Below are 13,117 nucleotides of genomic sequence, written 5' to 3' on the forward strand. Positions count from 1 at the left end.
CCAGCTAAAGGCACATGAAGGGGGACAGGATGGGGCAGGGCAGTTCTATACATGTCTTAATCATAATCCTAAGCATCTTTGCACAAGAGGACATAGATTCTGCCTTAGTGCAGATCCTACCAAACATCCCCGGTGAGCGAAAGAGAGCCACTCTCGGTCAATGTAGGCAACTAGCTAACTTGAACTTTCTGAACTGCAGCTGTCCAGAAATTAAAAACAAACCAAACTGCAGCCATTCGTCAGAAGTCACCCTCTCCCAAATATCGCAGTGCAGTTCTCCAGCCTAGTAGTGTTGGCAAAAATGCATATACTGAGATAACGTGTTCATACGAATGCACATATTGTGACTATAGCACACAAAAATTCGTTGTATTGGGGGAAACTGCTTTGCCAAGATGTGCATCCAAAAAGTTGTGTGTTAGGAGAAATGAGCACTAAAATGCTGGTGAATTTTTATGAAGACTATTTTTAAAAAGCAAATTGATGTGGAAATGTGGAGAAGTGAATTTAAGATGGAAGGAGCAAGAGAATTTGCAATGGACAGACTTTCCCGCCCTTGCTTCTGAGGAAGTGGGCCTAGAGTTGTGTTGTCAGACATCTGGCAATACATTTCTGAACGTGTAGCTGCAAACAACCCCTATAATTCCATTCTCCCCCTCCCTTCCTCCCTCTGAAGGAAAGAGATGAAGGCCCGGCCGCTTTATGATCACCCGGTCCCAGAGAAGGACATCACCTTCCCAGATCCTCCAGTGGAGGCTTTTGAGGTCCCGCAAGTCACCAACCAAGGACACCCGCAGGTACTAGCCAAGTGTCGCTTGAAAGTTTTCTGCCTTGGGGAAGGACATAAGGAGAGACGGGGAGCCTGCTGGATCAGGCCAATGGCCAGTCCAGGCCAGCATCGTGTTCCCACAATGGCCAGCCAAAAGTATCCAGAGGTGGATTTAGGGCAGCACAACCAGTTCCCCCACACTGGGCGCTGAGTAAAGGAGGACACGGCACAGCAGCACACAGAATGCAAGGGCAGAAGTGGAGGGAGCTGGATTTTGGCCACACACAGGGCACCACTGAAATCTAAAAGACCAAACCCACCCCTGTGCATGGCCCATCTGTCCATTCATCCATATCCATATAGCCTTCCTTCCTTCCTTCCTTCCTTCCTTCCTTCCTTCCTTCCTTCCTTCTCTTGCTCTCTTGCTCTCTGAGCTTGGGGCTGCACAGAAAGAGGTGGAGGCCCCTGCCTGGGGCCCATGGCTAGTGGGTTGCACAGTTGCATTGGAGAGGGTTGAATTGCTCTCCCCAGCATGAGTCAGGCACAGCAGGAAGAAATGCCCTGAGTGTGCTTGCTTTGTTTGTTTTTGCTCTTCATCCAATTTGGAATTCGAGGGAGGATTTCAGGCTTGCTCATAGTAGCTGCCCGCATTTTCAGTTCCTCCAAAGCCTCTTCGTGGAGCACATCTACCTTACCTTTTGCATCCCTTCCTGCCAAGATGAAGGAAGCTGCCATCCGAAACAGATTCCTTTTGGCTCCTACAACTTAAGAAACAGCCCCTCAGGGGATGAACCAGTGGGGAGGGGGGGAATTAGCCTAAAGAGGAAGACATTTGCAGCCAAGTCCCATCAAAAGGGGGTTCATCCTGATTCAGCTGACAGCCTCTTTGATGAGGCCTGGTGCCAAACAAAGCTGGCAAAAAGGAGGCAGGTTTGGCGGCATAAATGATTTAGCAGAGCCATCTGGGCTGAGAAAATTTATTCCTTTCGTCACACACACCCTGTTAATTTTCTTTAAAAGCCCTGATTGAATGTTGGTTTTAGAGAAGTCTTTTCAATTAAATGGCCCAGTGGAACTGGCCAGTCTCCCTTCTCAGCTCTTTTGCAGATTTGTTGTGTAGTATTAAAAAAAGCTACCTTTGCACTGATTGGCAGCAGCTATCCTGGGAGGTGCTGTGGTCTAAACCACAGAGCCTAGGGCTTGCTGACCAGAAGGTCGGCAGTTCGAATCCCCGCAACGGGGTGAGCTCCCATTGCTCGGTCCCTGCTCCTGCCACCTAGCAATTCGAAAGCATGTCAAAGTGCAAGTAGATAAATAGGTACCGCTCCGGCGGGAAGGTAAACAGCGTTTCCATGCACTGTTCTGGTTCGCCAGAAGCGGCTTTGTCATGCTGGCCACAGGACTCGGAAGCTGTCTGCAGACAAACGTCGGCTCCCTCAGCCAGTAAAGTGAGATGAGCACCGCAACCCCAGAGTCGTCCGCGACTGGACGACTTTGGTCAGGGGTACCTTTACCTTTACCTTTTTGTTGTTGTGTCAGGTTGCAAACGGCCTCATGCATAGCAATACACAATGCACAATCCGCAATTGTGCAATACAGCAATGCACAATCTGGATGTGAAATGAAATGCAATGAAATGCAATGAATATGTGCAACAGTGCTGGAGGGCTTTTGCCAGGTTCTGGGTTCCAATCCTCGCCACCTCCAGGTGGGGCTGCGACTCTGTTCAGCCTGAAACCCTGGAGAGCTGCTGCCAAGCAGTGTGAACCATACTGAGCTCAATGGACCAAGGGTCTGACTCTGTATGTGGTTTCCTCCTACCCTTTGAAAGCCCCACTTTTCTTACAGGAAAGCCAGTAATTTTGTTCCTTTTCCCAGGGCAGGCAGGGCGATGCCTTCATTTTAGACTTGGGATCAGACTGATCCATAATGGGAGGTTGGGGTATTCTCTTCTTAAGAGGCAACTTCTGAAAGCTGATATCTCTTATTTAGCCTCAGAAGCAAGAGGAGGATTTAGAGAAGCAAAAGACAAGAACGCAACACCTCCACCCCCAACCCAGTGTGGTTTGCTTTACATACCATAAATCATGCTTGCCGCACACAGGGTTGCATTTAGCAATTGAATTACAAATTAATCCGCGGAGGGAATTGAACTGTCATGGTATTTCCTCCCCCTTCTTCCCCCCTCCCTTCCCTATGTGTTTTTTGGCAAGCCATTTAACTCCTTGCTGCACAACATGGGCTGAACATACTTATGGCTAGAGGGCATGCAGTGGGGTCCCTTATAAATAGAGTACAGGGCACAATTAGCAGTCCAAACATTGCGCTCCTTGCATGAGTTTTGGAAATAGTGGCCAGTTTTACTCTAAGCTTTGCTCCAGGGGAGCTGAACTTAAAGTCCCTTTCTAAAGACTGTTGTTACGCCTCTTGCATTCTTTAATGCCAAGCCCAGCCCACCTTTGCCATCTCTGCGTTTTTTATTCAGTGCTTGGGGGGGGGTCTTGGGGTTGGGACTGCATGTGCTCACAGTGCCCTCTTCCGGCACATTCACGTCCCCCCCAACCTGGACATATGCTCACTGGGGCAGATTTGCATATACAGTGGTACCTTGGTTTGCAACCGTTTTGGATTACAACCACGTCAAACCCGGAAGTGTATGTCCCTTTTTTTGGATCACAACCAATTTTGTTTTTGGAGGCCCCATTGGCGAAAGCGCGCCTTGGGTTACAAACTGTTTACAGAGGTTTACAGTCATACCTCATGTTACGTTTGCTTCATGTTACGTTTTTTTCAGGTTGCATTCCGCAGCAACCTGGAAGTACCGGAAAGGGTTACTTCCGGGTTTCGTCACTCACACATGCGCACAAGCACCAAATTGAGCTTCGCGCATGCGCACAAGACCAAATCGCACCACTCACCTGCACAGATACGGCGCTTCAGGTTGTGGGCTTTTCATGTTGTGAACGGGCCTCTGGAACGGATCCCGTTTGCAACCAGAGGTACCACTGTACAACCGGACCTCTGGAACGGATTATGGTTGTAAGCCAAGGTATCCCTGTAGTTAAGTTCAGTCAGAGTGGAGCTCAAAGCCCTCTAGAGAGGCAGCGTGGTGCAATGGGGATTAAATGAGTGGAATAACCGTGCACACCACATTGAGCTCCTTTGAGGAAAAGGTGGGATAGAAATGCCATGAATCATCATCATAACAATATTGTTTCACAAAGTGTGAAATAGGTATAGTTAGCATTTGGTTATAGGAAGCAGATGACTCGTTGTTACAACGGCTCCAGCCTGTTTGCAGGCACAATTCAAAGCACTGGTTTTGACCTGTAATGCCCTACGTGGCACAGGCCCAGGCTATCTGAAAGACCACATTCCCTCATACTTACCTGCCTGGGCTCCGATAACTTTTTTGTGGGGGGCTTCTCTTGGTCCCCCCACCCTCACAGGGACTCCTGGTGGGGACACGGGAGAGGGCTGCCCCCAGGCAACTTTGGAACTCCCTCCCTAGAGAAGCCAGACTTGGCTTTCTCCTTGCTGTCCTTCTGCCGGCAGGTGAAATCCCTTTTCCAACAGGCTTTTGGGAACTGGCTGCTTTTAAGGAAAGAGATGGTGCTGTTATGCTTTTTATTGTCAATATCTGTATGCCAAGGCTTTATAAGAACAATGGAAGCAACTGGTAAGAGAAAGAGCCATGGAGATCTTGTAAACCGCCTTGTGCCTAGCGACGCAGGAAGGCAGTATACAAATCAAAAGTGAAATGGAAATTTAATTTGTGTTAGTGTTTAATTGTGTTTTAATGATTCCCCGCCTCCTAGCTGCTTCTGTTTTAGCTGCAAGGTGTCTTGAGCCCCTGTCTGGGGAAAAGGCAAAATAACAGTAATAATAACTGCCCACCTTTCATCTGCTCCCAGATGAAGGTCGGAGGGGAGGGGAGAGAGAGAGGGGCTTCCATGGTCCCCCCCCCCCCCCGTTAAAAGGCTGATCGATGCACTTAGTTCTCTGGATCTCTGAGGGAAGGCCGAGCTCTGCTTAGGGAGGTTAATGGCTTTCCACGGGCGAATCTTATGTGGCGGCTAATCAGCTTCGATCCTTCTGCCACCCCAGCAGTGCCCCCCCCCACTGTCACTCTGTTGACTCTGTGGTCAAGCTGACATGGGCTGATGTGGGCATCTCTCCTCTCAGGGTGCTGAGGGGAGAGCAGCCAGTGCCCAGGTTAACCCCTTCTGGGAATGCTTCTGCCTAAATAAAATAAATTGGAGTTCTTGTTATTAAATATACCAAGAAAAAAAGCACACCAAGAACTCAAGCCAATGTAAGTTTCAATAGTGGGAGTGGTCCCTACTTGCAAATCAATAGTCAATAGTAACAAAAACTAATCCATTCAAAAGTATGTATTCTGACAAGGATTACAAACTCAAATAAAGATTACAAACTCTAACAGAGATTACAAACTCAAACTCATAAAAATATGTATAACACAATAATTCATTACCGAATTAGAGATAAGAGTTTATGAATAGAGATAAGTTCATGTTAGTCCAGATTCGTCGTGGAGGTCTTAGTTTCAATCATTGAACAGAAGTCAGAAATCAATTAAGTTTGAAGACTTTCGGATAAATATATCCTGTTATTTTCTACCTTTCTCAAGGATAACAAGTGTGGGTAGGTCAACGTGTATCTTGAGCTTTTCTGTGCGTTTTCAATTTGGAAGTATTGAAACTGAAAGTTTTCAAACTTACATGACCCTTTAAAAATTAGCTGATTAAGGTGAATACATCGAAACAGGGCCCTGTCCTGGTTTCTAATCCATAATTGACTTCTTGGTGTGCTTTTTTCTTGGTATAAATAAAATAAATAGCTCTCAGCCTTGATGATGTGTTATAGAATCATAAGGAAGCCAGAAGAGCCTACTGCTGGATCAGGCCAGTGACCCATCTAGTCCAGCATCCTCTTTTCACAGTGGCAAACCAGATGCTTATGGGAAACCCACAAGCAGGATCCGTGCACAAGAGCTCCCTTCCCCTCCTCTGGTCTCTAGCAACTGGTCTTCAGAAGCACTGTTACCTCCAACAGGTCACCATTGATGGTCACCATTGATAGCCCTCTCCTCCTCCATGAATTTGTCTGGTCCTCTTTTGAAGCCATCTAGTTTGGAGCTGGGATGCGGGTGGCGCTGTGGGTTAAACCACAGAGCCTAGGACTTGTTGGAATCCCCACGATGGGGTGAGCTCCCGTTGTTTGGTCCCTGCTCCTGCCCACCTAGTCATGCTGGCCACATGACCCGGAAGCTGTCTGCGGACAAACGCCGGCTCCCTCGGCCAATAAAGCGAGATGAGCGCCGCAACCCCAGAGTCGGTCACGACTGGACCTAATGGTCAGGGGTCCCTTTACCTTTACCTTAGTTTGGTGGCCATCCCTGCCTCTTGCAGGAGTGAGATTAACTATGTGCTGCATAAAGAAGGGCTGTCTTTGATCTGCCCCAGAGTTGCAAAGGCACTCGTTCAGTGTGCCACCAGATTGCTGATAGCTTGCCATGTACCCTCTGTTAGGATATTGATGTTCCGTTCCACCTTAAGAACAGGCATGTGGAGTTGTGGTATGTCACATGTCTGTATACTTCCAGGACAGCCTGCTGGGAACTTCCGTTGTGTATAGCTTTTGCTTATGCTTCCTGTTCTTGGACATGAAAGAGAGCAGACATGTTTTTCTTTGTCCCGAACTATGCTGAATAAACTGCTTGTAAATATGCTTTACATATGCCTCTGTCCACCACTTCTGTTGCGTGTTATTCACTCTGCAGACTGAGGCGTGCTCAAGCTTCTGAAGGCTTCTGAAGCTGTGTGCCACTGTTTTGATGCTGTTCCAAGGACTAGAGTTTGCCCTGCTGCCGGCCGGTGGGCTGGGAGCCAGCTGGGGGCCTGCAAATTGCCCCCCTCCCCCGTTCCCTTGGACACATCCCAACACCCACTGCTCCACTTTCCAACGCTGGTCCTCTTGGCCTCCTTCCTCTGCACACGTTGTAACGTTGCCATCTTTATAATCCTATCAAAAGCACAACAGAAGGAAACAGATTCATCAAGCATTTATTATAATTCAATACAAACTCATGGTGATGTAGAGTATCAGAAACAGATACTGAGGACCAGCCCTGTGTCTGCTGACACACACACACACACACACACACCCTCTGGGAAAGGGCTCCTTGCATGCCCAGGCAGCAAAATATTTCAACCTCTTTAGTCTTGACTTCTTTTTTACTCTCAGAGACAGGAATTAACCATTTGCATACTGTTTTCAGAGGAATGTGGAAGCAGGTTCCTTCAAAAGTCCAAATTGCCTGGGACTTCTTTTCTCTTTGTGGGATACTGAAGATGATTCCTTTCTGCTGTCCCTTCAGAGGAGTGCATTGGGGTCTTCTCTCCCCGCTGTTGAGGGTGGGGGAATCAGGTGGGAAACCAGATGGGAGAGGGAATAGAATGGAGCATACAGAAGAGGAACTAGCCACTTTGCTGCAGATCCCCCTGGTCTCTCTTCTGATACCCTGACTGGGCTTCCTCTATTTTTCACTGATCACCAGGTTTCTCCAGCTGCCGGACCTCCTGAGCAGCCAACGTGGAACATGTCCTACCTGTTCCAAGGACGGGATGGAGCAACAGCTTTCTCGGATGATACTGCCCTGGTGATTGAATACTTCAAAAAAAGTAAGTCTTTATCTCTGGGAGGTAATGGTGGAAATTGATAAAATTATGCCTGGCTTGGAAAGATGAGTGTTTCTCCCACTCTCGTAGCGCTAGAATGGGCAGATGCACAATGAAACTGAATGCTGGAGGATTCATAAGTCTTTCTTCACACAGTGCATAGTTGAGCTATGGAGCTCACTGCTGCAGGAGACATTGATGGCCACAGACTCAGATGGCTTTAAAAGAGGATTGGACAAATTTATGGGGGAGAGGGCTATTAAGCATGAGGGCTATATTCTGCCTCCACAATCAGAAGCAGTGATGCTAGAAATTGCAAGAGGGGAGCTCTTGGGCTCAAATCCTGCTTTCCAATAATAGATATCTGGTTGGCCACTGGGACAACAGGATGACAGACAAGATGGGCCTGATCCAGCAGGCTCTAGCGATGTTCTTAACAGAGTCTTGACCCCAGCCTCCTCCTTGCTGAGTTCTATTATCGCAGTAGCAAGGCTAAGGAGGAGCAAGCTGAGAGGCAGAGTCACCCCCCTGGCTTGGTTGTAAGTAGGAAGGCGGACTGATGCTGGTGGGGCAGTGCTCAGTCTGCCCCTCTGGACCAGCCCCCCAGTGAGATAAGACCATATGGGAGTGTGAAATGATTTGTGGGGGATTCTCAAGATGAGATGCGGCGCTTAGCAGCACATCAGTATGCAGATGACACCCAGCTCTACCTCTCTTTCACATCAGAACCAGTGAAGACAGTGAAGGTCCTGTGTGAGTGTCTGGAGGCGGTTGGAGGATGGATGGCGGCTAACAGATTAAGGTTGAATCCTGACAAGACAGACAAGACTGTTTTGGGGGGACAGGGGGCAGGCGGGTGTGGGGGACTCCCTGGTCCTGAATGGGGTAACTGTGCCCCTGAAGGACCAGGTGCGCAGCCTGGAAGTCATTTTGGACTCACAGCTGTCCATGGAGGTGCAGGTTAATTCTGTGTCCAGGGCGGCTGTCTACCAGCTCCATCTGGTACGCAGGCTGAGACCCTACCTGCCTGTGGACTGTCTTGCCAGAGTGGTGCATGCTCTGGTTATCTCTCGCTTGGACTACTGCAATGCATTCTACGTGGGGCTACCTTTGAAGGTGACCCGGAAACTGCAGTTAATCCAGAATGCAGCACCTAGACTGGTGACTGGGAATGGCCGCCAAGACCACATAACACTGGTCCTGAGAGATCTACATTGGCTCCCAACACGTTTCCGAGCACAATTCAAACTGTTGGTGCTGACCTTTACAACCCTAAACGGCCTCGGTCTTATACACCTGAAGGAGCGTCTCCACCCCCATCGTTCCGCCTGGATACTGAGATCCAGTGCCGAGGGCCTTCTGGCAGTTTCCCCCGCTGTGAGAAACTGAGGTTACAGGAAAACAGACAGAGGGCCTTCTTGGTAGTGGCGCCAGCCCTGTGGGACGCCCTCCCATCAGACATCAAGGAAATCAGCAGCTATCCTATCTTTAAAAGACATCTGAAGGCAGCCTTGTTTAGGGAAGTTTTTAATATTTAATGCTGTATTGTTTTTAACAGTTGATTGGGAGCCGCCCGGAATGGCTGGGGAAACTCAGCCAGATGGGCGGGGTATAAATAAATTATTATTATTATTATTATTATTATTATTATTATTATTATTATATCTGGGGTAAGGCATTTGATTCATTTTTGGATTGTGGACTGTCAGAAGTGGCCTGATGGTCAGTTTTGGTTAAGAATGTATGTAGCACTCTGGTACTATATACTGTATATAGACCACTGTGGTTGGCCCCTGTGAGAACAGGATGCTGGACTAGATGGTCCATGGGCTAGATCCATCAGGCTCTTTCTATGTCCTGATGTTTGGGGCTGCAAGGTCCATCTTGACCAGCAGCCCCACACATCAATTCCTCTGGGAGACGAGATCGGCTGGTTTCCAACTCAGGAGCCTGGGGTAAAATTTTGGCCGAGGAGGATTTTGAAAGCATCCCTCTGCCATGTTGCAATGGAGGACTAATCAAGATGTTTTATCCCTGCTTGCCCACCAGATCTGGATGGAGACCTGGAAATTCCACCAAAGACTTTGGGCTTCTCTGTGCTGCCACTAAGTAATCGTGTCTATCGGAAGCTTGTGGCAGACAGTAGCAGGAATGGAGTTCTTGTAGAAAACCTTCCCATCCAGGTAATAGCAACCCTAGGCAACAGGACCTGCTGCAAAATCTTCTGGTATATTCTAACCTTGCCCCTCCACTGTAAAGAGCATTAAGATCTACAAATGAGACCTGGTTAGTTTTGTCTATGGCCTGATGGTTATTGACTTGTGGTAGCACATCAACAGTCTTTTTCATTGCTGTGGAATTCTCTTCCTGCTGAAATATTGGGGGTCCCATCAGTACTGGCATTCTGCCGGCTTTTGAAAACACAGCTTCTGACTTGGGTCTCCTGTTTTTGATTGCTGTTTCAAGTGTTATGCTGATTTAATGGACTTGTATGTCATATATTTAAATTATGGATGTATGGTTGTATTACTCCCTCTTTTCCAAGTTTAAGAGTCTCGTGCTCGTACCAGTTGAGCTACCCAACATCCCCTTGCTAGGGGATGTTTCAAATAGACACATAGCTGACAGTGCGCTGACGGTGCTCCAGGCTTGATGGACTTGTCATCTGATCCAGCCATGCAGTTCTTAACTCTGTGTGTTGACAATTCTTAATCAACCGTTTGTCTTTGTTGATTTCTCAGGATACAAACCTGCGGACCAGAAGTGGAGAAGTCCCAACTGTGCAGCTTGGTGTTCAGTTGATAAATTCAGAGGTGAGACACATGGAAATGTCAGGAAGATCAGCTTGGGGAGCTCCAGACAGGAGATATCCAAGAATCTTGCCTTCGTTAAAAAGGGGGGGGGGGACTGGACAGCTCAGATTGTCCATGTAGGACACTGGTGAACAATCTGTACCCTGAGAGCTGCATGCAGCCCTCAGCCCAGTTTCAGGTGGCCCTTGGCCTGATTCATGTGGTTGGGGAGCAGCAGCGTCGGGTATAGGGGGCAGAGGGGGCTTCAAATCCCCCAATATTTTTTGGCAGGTGGCAGTGCCCCACAAATATTGAGGGGACATCCCCCACCGCTGCTGCTGGGTGCCTCCTGTGTTCCCCAGCCCCAGCCCGGCAGTCCAGGAGCCAGACAGCAGCTGGGATGAGCAGGCATGGAGATCGCCCTTTGCACATCCTGCCCCACCTGGGGCATCCCAGGCAGCGCCACGTGTCGTGTGCCAGCACCCCCTCAATGTGGGGGGCACGCTGGCTTCCCTGCTGGAGAGGAGGGGAAATATGAAGGTAGCAAGGAAAGAGAGAGAAAGGAGTGCCCCCACCTGTGGGATTGTTGACATGTCTGCTTAGCAAATTCGTGCTAACTCCAGTGGCAGGTCTTCAACATCTGGCAATGAAGTTTAGTTTGCCGAGCACACTTCTGTACAGTGTAGTGTCAGAAAATGCTTCTTCAGTATCATCTACCTGATAACCTGTTGTCATTGGTGTGTCTACAGGTTCAGTTTGGTTAACACATTAGCATTTTTCTGACACTATTGAGTCTGGCCCCTTCCATTTCGGGCTCTGATCCCATCCACTTTTGACTCCAGCCCCACCCACCAGACTATATTTTTTTGGGGGGGGATGAACGAATTCCTATGCCCCACAAGTAACCCAGAGATGCATTTTAAATAAAAGGACACATTCTACTCATGTAAAAACACGCTGATTCCCGGACCGTCCATGGGCCGAATTTAGAAGGCGATTGGGCTGGATCCGGCCCCTGGGCCTTAGTTTGCCTACCCATGGACTAGCACCTCATGATGTTTTCGATGGAATCTCCTTTCACAGAAGCGTAGAATGGTAGAGTTGGAAGGGACCGCAATTCTATAATTCTTTGAACTCCTGTCTCTGTGATACTTTGGATAATATCCTTCAAATGTGATGCTTTGTCAGAATCAAAACAAGCCAGAGATGCCAACACATCAAAAGAACTCGGATTCCAAATGTTCTGGGTAGTGCATGGGTGTGACACTTGCCTTGAGAATGCTAAATGTTCCAGACCTTTGCATGCTTGGCACCAGACTGCACACTCCTGACTCTAACCATGCTGCTATTTAAACATGGGCCTGTGATCCTGTTCTTGGGCTGCTGCCTTGAATGGAGCTCCCCTCCACTGGCCCTCGTGTGATTCTGCCCGAGAGGTGCAAAAATCACTGCAGACAGCAGGCAACCGGGCAGCCAGCTCCTCTGGAAAGAGAGAGTGCCCCTGGAGGCAGTTCATGAATATAGATGATGGTTTGCATTCCCCCTGCCCTCCCTGCTCTGCCTCAAGCGCTTGCAAAGGAGTCTGTGTTAAAATAACAGAGAAGCCGAGAGGCTCAGCCTTGCTAAGCACCAACTCCAGCCTGTCAGTCCAAATTAGGTTGTAAAGGATGGAGGGAATGTGCCTGCCCCTGTGCTCTGCAGCGAAAAAGGGGGAGAAAGTATGGGGAAGGGAGGCTGATTAAAATACCAAGAGGTTCTCTTCTGCCTGCCAGCAGCTGGCCCACAAATAACAGGAATCGACATTGCACTGAGTCACGTGTGCAAATCTGACCTGCTGTTCCCAGTGCTCAGAGTTCATGGCCTCTCTCAGGTTGCCGCTCGTCATGGACTGTTTGGACACAGAGGAATGGTGGGAGGAACCAACTGAGGAACCATCAAAGGGAAGAAGGCTCAGATCCCAGGGAATGATGGTGGGACAATGATGAGTAGTGCTGTAAACAAAAATTGCCCTTTTCCCTTATGGGGTATCCAAGAGCCCATACAGAGTCCTTACGTTAGGTTCCCTGTTGGTAGGAGAAAATAACAGAGGCCAACCAGAGAATATTGAGAAGCAAAGCAGCTAGTAAGACTGATCTTTATTGAACTTGCAGGAGAGAGGAAAGACCCAGAAAAATAGTGTGCAAGGCCTTATATAGACTTTTGAAATTGCCACCCTGTAGATCAAGACCACCCCCAGAAACATCATACATACATCACAGAAAAGGCAGTCTAAATTTGAATGTTGTTTTTCCTGTTTGCCAGGTTATCTGATTGCCTTTCCTGATTTTCTGTCACCCGTTAAAATGCTGATTACTCAATTCCTGAAACAATGGGAAGGCTCCCTGACCCCCCCCCCTCCCTCCTTGCAGGGAAAACACTTGGTCAGTTTGGGAATCAAAATGGTTTCAGGTCGGTCTTCCTGTGCTGATCTATGTACGTGCTTGGTTGGTACGCTTATGAACATTACCATATATCTAAGACCTCAAAATTCCTATCACAGTAGTCAGGGGGAGAAGACTGGGAAGAGGAGGTGTCAGAAGATGAAGGGGTAACAGGCTCAGTGAGTTGAGAGAGTCTGTGGCAGAAAGAAATCCAAAATCAGGGCAGAAGCTGAAGCAGATAAGTGAAAGGAGGGACGTCAAGAGGCAGAGATGTGTCAGGCTAGTGAAGAGTCATGAGTGTCTCCCACTCCTGCTGCAATAAGCTCCCCTCCTGCCTGGAGAGGCATGGAATGGACGGAGAACCAGGAGAGGCATGGAATGGACGGAGCAAAGACAGGCTGCATGCAGGCACAGTCTCTGATTGCTTGCAAGAAG

The 13,117-nt window shown here is 48.5% G+C and overlaps 1 protein-coding gene across 5 annotated transcripts in view; it reads left to right on the forward strand.

Moving 5' to 3' along the window:
* The window catches only part of CCDC33 (coiled-coil domain containing 33), a 169,387-nt gene that overhangs the window by 72,407 nt on the left and 83,863 nt on the right, over positions 1-13,117 (forward strand). For all 5 annotated transcript variants that reach the window (XM_083460469.1, XM_083460471.1, XM_083460470.1 and 2 more), the window contains 4 exons: positions 677-797; positions 7,350-7,473; positions 9,520-9,653; positions 10,212-10,283. In XM_083460469.1, coding sequence (XP_083316595.1) covers positions 677-797; positions 7,350-7,473; positions 9,520-9,653; positions 10,212-10,283 — 451 coding nt within the window. The remainder of the gene's footprint in view (positions 1-676; positions 798-7,349; positions 7,474-9,519; positions 9,654-10,211; positions 10,284-13,117) is intronic.

This window comes from Podarcis liolepis (genome assembly GCF_965112155.1).
Source record: "Podarcis liolepis genome assembly, chromosome: 9".
NCBI lineage: Eukaryota > Metazoa > Chordata > Lepidosauria > Squamata > Lacertidae > Podarcis > Podarcis liolepis.